The sequence below is a fragment of the Marmota monax genome, unplaced genomic scaffold (assembly GCF_021218885.2).
Source record: "Marmota monax isolate L192 unplaced genomic scaffold, Marmota_monax_Labrador192_F-V1.1 WCK01_AAM20220418_F8-fsc02712, whole genome shotgun sequence".
Lineage (NCBI taxonomy): Eukaryota > Metazoa > Chordata > Mammalia > Rodentia > Sciuridae > Marmota > Marmota monax.
In genome coordinates, this window is record NW_026694187.1 from 1 (window position 1) to 8,283 (window position 8,283).

At 39.2% G+C, this 8,283-nt stretch overlaps 1 protein-coding gene across 1 annotated transcript; it reads left to right on the top strand.

Annotated features, from left to right (window-relative positions):
• Positions 1–16: 16 nt before the first annotated feature.
• On the top strand, positions 17–3,921 carry LOC124108014 (interleukin-18 receptor 1-like). The gene has a single exon (XM_046466376.1). It carries the CDS (start codon positions 165–167, stop codon positions 1,839–1,841), a length of 1,677 nt encoding a protein of 558 aa, XP_046322332.1. The 5' UTR covers positions 17–164; the 3' UTR covers positions 1,842–3,921.
• Positions 3,922–8,283: the final 4,362 nt, after the last annotated feature.

The window sequence follows — 8,283 nt, forward strand, 5'->3', positions numbered from 1 at the left end:
TGTAACACTGACAGTTGCCAGGAGCTCGGGGAATCACCTTTTCTCACCTGAGTTTTGAATGCCACCTCGCAGTCAAGAATCCGTGTGAAAGAGGGACAAACGCCCGCGCCCCAGCCTCAGAGACACCCCTTCGAAGATAAACTATTTGATACAGAGTCCTAAACATGCATTGTGGAGGAGGATTCATGACTCTTTTGCTTCTTATGGTTACACGCGACTCAGAAACGTGTTTTTCACGGCCCAATATTAGCGCGGTGGAAGGGGAACCTTTTTACCTGAAACATTGCTCCTCTTCACACACAAGTGAAAATGAGGAAACCTCTGTAAGATGGTACAAAAGCAGCAAGTCGAACGGACGCACTGAGCTGAACCCAGGCAGCTCTCCCAGAATTACTATGTATGACAACACTTTGGAATTTTGGCCACTAGAGTTAGAAGACCAGGGCTCTTATTTTTCCCAAATGGGAAATGATACTCAGGAGCGGACATTAACCGTCACCAGAAGAAACATACACAGCTGTTTTAATGAAAAACAAGTAACTAGCAAACCTGTGGGAGTTGAGAAAGTTTTGGAGATTCCATGTACAAATGATTACTATCAGAAACGGATCAAGAAAACATCATTACATAAGAACTGTGAAAAGTTAGCTGAAGACAATTCTAGCCTATTTATGATGAAGAACGCTGAGTTCAGTGACCAGGGATTTTACTCCTGTGTGTTTTCTGTTTATCATAATGGAAAATTTTATAACATCACCAAAACCTACAACGTAATAGTAACTGAAGGTCAGAAGAATATGGCTCCCGTTCTTATTGGACCAAAGATTAATTATGTTGAAGTGGAATTAGGAAAAACTGTACAGCTGAATTGCTCGGCTTTGATGAATGAAAACGACATAATTTATTGGAGCTTCTGGAAAGAAATGGACCAATTTAGTAATATACAGGAGGAAGGAAAGAAAACATGGATCTCAGAAGGCAAATCTTATGCTTCAACAATACTGAGAATTGAGAAAGTTAAGGAAAACAATCTAAATTTTTCATATAATTGCACTGTGGTCAATCAGGAAAAAACAGACACCAGTACGTTCATCTTGTTGAGAAAAGCAAGCAAAGATGACATCCCAGGCGACATCTTCACTGGAGGAATGATTGTAGCAATTTTGATCTCGGTGGTGGTAGTGTGCCTAGTGATTATGGGTATCATCTATAGAGTTGACTTGGCTCTATTTTATAGAAAATTAATGAGAAGAGATGAAACACTAAAAGATGGAAAAACGTATGATGCTTTTGTGTCTTACCTAAAAGATGGTTGCTCGGAGAATGCAGAAGAGTACACTTTCGCTGTGGAGACTTTGCCCAGGGTGTTGGAAAAACATTTTGGGTACAAGTTATGCATATTTGAGAGGGATGTGGTACCTGGAGGAGCTGTTGTTGACGAAATCCATTCACTGATAGAGAAAAGCCGAAGACTGATCATTGTCCTCAGTAGTAGTTACATGTCCAATGAAGTCAGGTATGAACTTGAAAGTGAACTCCACGAAGCATTGGTGGAAAGAAAAATTAAGATAATCTTAATTGAATTTACACCTGCGAGTGAGTTCTCATTCTTGCCTCAGTCAGTCAACCTCTTGAAATCCCACAGAGTGCTGCAATGGAAGGCTGGTAAGTCTCTTTCCTATGACTCGAGATTCTGGAAAAATCTTCTTTATTTGATGCCTGCAAAAGCCACCAAGCCAAACAAAGGAGAATCAGAAGCCTTGCCTATGTTTTTAAGCATATTGAGCTCCAGAAAAGCTGAGTATGGGAAAGAACTCCCGCTGTTCTGGGGAGCAGCATAGGAGCCTGCTCATAACAAAGGCTGTTGTTTAAAATAGACGACTCTTGGAACGTCCTGCTCACAGTTCGAAGATGAGATCTGTCATTAGGTCATTGGGGATAAGACCAAACATTGAGCTGTGGTCCTTCTGGAAAACCCTGGAATGCAAAAGAAATGGAGCTCTTCTTTCTTCCTCTTCTGAAACTGCTGGCAGCTGCTCACATGGATCAGCCGATTCAGCAAGTGTGAGGCTGGGAACCTTGCAAATCAACTTTTGCCTTACATGGAAGGTGCATCTTTAAGAGTTTTCAATGCTAACAATTAATTTGAACGAGAGGATTTTAAGGGTGCAAGGAGCTGTTTTCTATGAACCACTGGATGGTAGTCACTGGAATGCTGCCTTCATCCCCCAGCACTGGCCATCGATCTCTAAATGCATGGGACGTGGAAGGAAAGAGAGGCCTGATGATGTGCAGAGCAGGGAGGTGATGAGGGCCCCTGCTGCAAGCAGGGCCTGAACCTCAAGATATGCGTCCTGTGGCCCAGCCACAGTTGCGAGGAAACAGTTCTTGGAACTCCAGAGAGGCACTGCATGAACCTGGTTTATTCGAACCTGTTCGTAAGAACTTTTAAAAGAGAACCCCAAACAGAAGGACTTTTCACAAAATACCCAAATTTTAATTCATAGGATTCTCTGGGTCTTTTGCTCATAATGTCCTAAAACACTTGTTGATTGTATGTAAATGTTTATATCCAGGATGAGTGCCACTCATAAGATCACGGGATGCACTGAACCACAAGAAAAAAATAAAACATAGGTATTCACTTTTTTTTTTTTAACAATTAAATTTTTTAAATGCCACTAGTATGGAAGAAGCATGGCATGATGGTGGAGGGTCTGGCTGTGTAATCCTGAGCCCCAATCTTGAGTTTGCTACTTAGTTCTGTGACCTCTGGAACTTTACCTAACTTCTCTGTGCCTCGTTTCCACATTGTAAAATTAGATTTTGTAATAGTTTTACCTACTTCTCAGGGTTACTGAGTGAATAAAGTACTTCCAAGTAACTATTCTTGGTGCAGACTTACCACTGAAGTGTTGCTATCACTATTATTGCTGTTACTGATTATTACTTATATCAGTTATTTAACAGTGGATCAAATAGAAGCCACAGAGCTGGAAGGGGAGGCAGATCTGGAGAAGGCGGCATCTGAATTTGAGGGCATTAGTAAATAGAAATATAAGGAGATGCATATTAATAGGGCAAAAGTTACCCCTCCGCTGGACATGTGTTACTTTTGGCCTTAGAAGTCCTACATCTGTTTCCCTAGAGGAACCCCAGTTCTGTGGGCCTTCCAGTTGACCTCAGAAGTAATGCCTGTCCATGAAAATCACCTAGTGATAAGCTGGGCATGGTGGTGCACACCTGCAATCCCAGCGATATGGGAGCCTAAGGCACAAGGATTGAAAGTTCAAAGCCAGCCTCAGAAACTTCGTGAGACCCTAAGAAACATAGCAAGACCCTGTCTCAAAATAAAAAATAGAGAAAGGGCTGCAGATATGGCTCAGTGGTTAAGTGCCCGCAGGGGACTTAACTCAATAGTCTCCGGTACCAAAACTAAACAAAACCAAACCAAAAAACACTGATGACTCGGCCTTACAGAGCAAGGCAAGACAGATATGTACGAAACTGTCAATTTGGGAGGTTGACTAGAACTTTAGTGCAGTATGAATGTTCCGGAAAATTTAAAGAGTCTCTTTAAAACAGAAGATTTTGTTGAACATCCAAGACAAACGAGATTTCTTTGAGAGAGTGAGATGCAATTTTTTGGTGCTTATGATTCTGTGTGCTTGTTGACTGGCTAAAGCTGGTAAATGATTTTTTAAATGAATACCTTATGTTTTATATGTGAAAATATATAATCAAAAAACTTATATTTCTATTATAATGCATAGAATAATTTTGCTTTTCTCTTTTATTATGCATTCTTTAAAACACATTAAGTGTATTTTGTATTAAATGTATTTCACATTAAATATGTGTATTCTATATATTAGATATGTGCTTTAAAGAACTTCAAATATAAAGTAATATGTTAATAAACATTTGGTCTCTGTCTTTAAAAAAAAAAAAAAAATAAAGTATGTAACACTTCTATGAGAATAATTTTTTTAAAAAAATCTGATATTTTTCCTCCACAAGAGGAATTATCAGAATGACAGCTTGGTCCAAAATACATGAATATTTTTAAGGTTATTGATATATTCTGCTAAATTGCTTTACTGAAATGTTGTGCCAATTTATGTTTCCAGCAGCAGAAATGAGAGCATGCATTTCATTTCACTCTTGGCAGAAAAATTAGGACTCAGTGGAGTTCTTGATCACAGGAAGTGTGGTCTGGCAACGGTAGGTAGAAGAATGGAAGGAAGAGGTATTGGAGCCAAACAGTGATGGACAGGTGCCATGATTGGTACTGAATTTGGATGGTCCCATTATGAGGAGAAAAGAAGGAAAACATCTAAGAAATTCTCCTTCCTTTTATCCGTACTCTTTCTTTCCTCTCTTTCTCTTTCCCTTCTTTCTTAATACCTCGTTTTCCCTTTGTAAATAAAATTACATATTGGAGGAATTAGTAAAATATAGAAATGTAAAAAGTTAACATTTTATTACATATCTTTCAGTCTTTTTCAACATATCAATATATTTTATAAGTATTTTCACATATTAAATATTCCTTAAAAAATGAAAGTATTTCCTTTCTTGGACACAACAATTAATTTATGCCTTCCTAATTAGTGGATAAATGGAAATTTTCTGATTTTTTTTTAGTATTATATGTAGTATTGCTACACATAACTCTCCTCCATATTGTCTTTATTTTTTTATTTGTTTTTTGGTACAGAGGATTGAACTCAGGGGCACTTAACCACTGAGTCACATCCCCAGCCCTTTTTTTTTGTATTTTATTTAGAGACAGGGTCTCACTGAGTTGCTTAGAACCTTGTTAAGTTGCTGAGGCTGGCTTTGAACTTGAGATCTTCCTGCCTCAGCCTCGGAAGCTGCTGGGATTACAGACACGTGCCACTGCACCCAGCTCCATATTGTTTGTATTTCTAATGCTTCCTTCAACAGTAAGGACTTATTAAGTAAATTTTATAGAGGGATTTTAAGTCTAGGATGCATTTTCAATGTATCAGAAACAGAATTCATCACACACACATCCCTAAGACAATTACTAAATGGTCCCTATGTTTCTGAACTTGAAGATTAGACCACAACACAGAAATTCCAATAAAAATTGCTAGTAGAAAAAAGTTGATGAGCTCAATTTTGAGCATAAACTGAAGAGGTAAACATATAAATGAAATTAAAACAGAAGACAAATGTTATTTCAAAAAAGTTGAAGAGTTCATTTTATTTCCACTATTGACAGTTTATATCTTGCTATGTATACTAAACCAAAATATAAGAACAATAGAAAGGTATACACACTATTGTTTATCTTCCAAGCTGACACATACTATTTCTGAAAATAGATCCTAGAAGAAAAACTGCAGAAAAATATTTGAATTTTCATTCCCATTTAATTTTTATGTTTACTCTATCTTTTAACCCATCTTTTATACAATCATTACTTAATAGAAACATTAGCATATGCCATTGTAATTCCTTTCTGTTTGTGAATGGAAGAACTATCTTGTTCTAAAGCATTCAGTTAACAGGCTTTGCCCAACCAAAACCGGCCTGATGAAACTGATCTTCAGTTCCATAGTTTTCCAAATGAGCTGGTGTAAAAGTTAGTGTACTCTTTCATGTAACATGGTGGGGTCCATCTTGTTCACTTAACAATTAGATCTATTTTATTCCCCAACATATCCCCTTATTTTAGTTTTTTTAGTGTCTTTTATAAATATACCTGAATCTTTGTATATTTTTCCAGTATGTTAGTATCGGTCTTTTTTTATTTTTTATTTTTTTATTGGTTGTTCAAAACATTACAAAGCTCTTGACGTATCATATTTCATACATTAGATTCAAGTGGGTTATGAACTCCCATTTGTACCCCAAATTAGTATAGGTCTTTAAACTGGTAAGTTAAATCTACTTAAGTTTTTATAAAAAAAAATTTACTAGTATATTTTGTCTTGTTTTCATCTTTGGCCCATCATCCTGCCCTAAACATGTTAAGGATATCAAGATTGCTATTCTACCCCTGTTGAGAGCCACAGCCGAAGCGGCCCCAGCAAACTTCCAGCTGCCAGCAAACTTCCAGCTGCCGGCTGACGATTGGCTCACAGCAGCCCCAGCAACATCTAGCTGATTGGCTCCTCTGCGATGATGCTCATTGGACTGTTTCCCTGCCCTTTCGGACCACGGAGCTGCTCATTGGGGGACTTTTTTGGCTCCGCCCACGTGACCCAGCCAATCGGCCTCAAGAGCAGGAGGATTGTGGGAGGTGGAGAGAAGCTTGGGTGGGAGAGAGAGGCTTGTGGAAAGCCGGTGGTGGCAGTTGAGGCTCTGAGGGTTTTTCCTGAGAGGCTATTTTGTTTGGCATGTGTGGTTCTAAAAATAAAGTTAGTTTCTTTTGACAAGTGGCTCCTGATTGTGCCCAGCCAGACTGCGGCATTTGGTGGCTCGCACGGGGAGCGACTGAGGGTAAGTGAAACTGCTCGCCCCTGAGGGCAGGGCGAGAGGATGGGTAGCCATTTTAAGATTCCTCTTTTATTTTGCTTCACTTTTGTTTTAAGTTGCCTGTCCCTGGAGATGAGTGAGACGGAAGAAAAACCGCTCACATCTGAGGAAAAACTATTTACATCTGAGGAACAGATAGGGAGAAAGGACGGATGCACATGTCAGGAGGATAGAAAGGCTATAATGACTTTTTGTTGTTCCCTTTTTATTTCATTCTCTCTCGGTTTTGTTTGGCGTCATCTTGTTGGGTTGTATTATAGTAGAAATATGGGATCAGAAATTAGTAAAAAACAAACTGAAAGAGTGTTAAGTAAATTGTTAGAGGAAGGAGGCATCCCAGTAAAATCAAGAGCAGTCAGGGCATACGTTGATACAATACAAAAATGTAGCCCATGGCTTTTTAAGGAGGAGTTGTTAAATATATCACAATGGAACCATCATGGTGAAGATTTAAAAAGAATAGAAAAGAAAAGCCCAGGGACTCTGCCAGTTGGCACATTGCCATTGTGGACATTCGTATCTTGTTTGCTTAGTCCAAAGCCTTCAGTTCAGACAACGGTAGAGGAAGGAGAAGACATAATGATTCAAGTAAAAGAGAAGGTCTCTCAAGTTAGTCAGACAGAGGAAAAGATTCAAGTAAAAGAGAAGGCCTCTCAAGCTAGTCAGACAGAGAAAGAAAGTGTAAAACAGAAAAAGCCATCAGGGGGAAAGTTACAACAGGAGACTGCTACTAACACCTTTCTATCACCAGAGGGTGTAAGTGTCCAACCAACAGCACCACCTCTACAGGAGACTGCTACTAACACCTTTCTATCACCAGAGGGCGTAAGTGTCCAACCAACAGCGCCACCTCCATATGCTGGGAGGTCCCCAACCCCCGCAGTTGATAGTTGGGATCCTGAGACAAGATCTCAAATACTAACATGCCCTGTATTTGAGGCAGGAGGGCAGCGATTTTACCAAGTTTTAAATTTCAAAACAGTGAAGCAGCTAAAAGAGGCTGTAACAACCTATGGTCCTCAAGCACCCTTCACTGTAAGCATGGTCGAATCCATTAACAACTTGAACATGACGCCAGCAGATTGGGCTAATATGTGTAAAGCTGTGCTAAATGGAGGACAATACCTGTTATGGAAGGTTGCCAATGAGGAATTTTGCAAGGAGACGGCTAGGCGAAATGCAGCAGCTGGTTATCCTCAGAGAAATCTAGATATGTTGTTAGGAAAGGGACCTTATGAGGATCAGCAGCAACAAATTGCATATGATCCTGGCGTATACGCACAAATTGCTGCAGATGCAATTAAGGCATGGAAGACTTTACAAGGACATGGAGGTTTACAAGGTCAATTATCTAAGGTAATACAAGGAGCTAATGAACCTTATGCTGAATTTGTAGATAGGCTTATTCAAACAGCTACCAGAGTTTTTGGGAATACAGAACAAGCAATGCCATTACTAAAACACCTGGCTTATGAGCAAGCGAATCGTTGGTGCAGAGATATCATTAGACCATGGAAACATGAAGATTTAAACACATATATTAAATTATGTAGAGACATTAATGAACAAGAGCAAGTCGTGGCAGCTGCAGTAAAACAGGCTTTAGATGCCAGAGACATTAATGAACAAGGGCAAATTGTGGCAGCTGCAGTAAAACAGGCTTTAGATGCCAGGCCAAGAACATGCTACAATTGTGAACAAACAGGACATTTTAAAAGGAATTGCCCCATTGGAGGAGGGTTTAACAAAACTAGGTATCAAAGGAGTAGAATA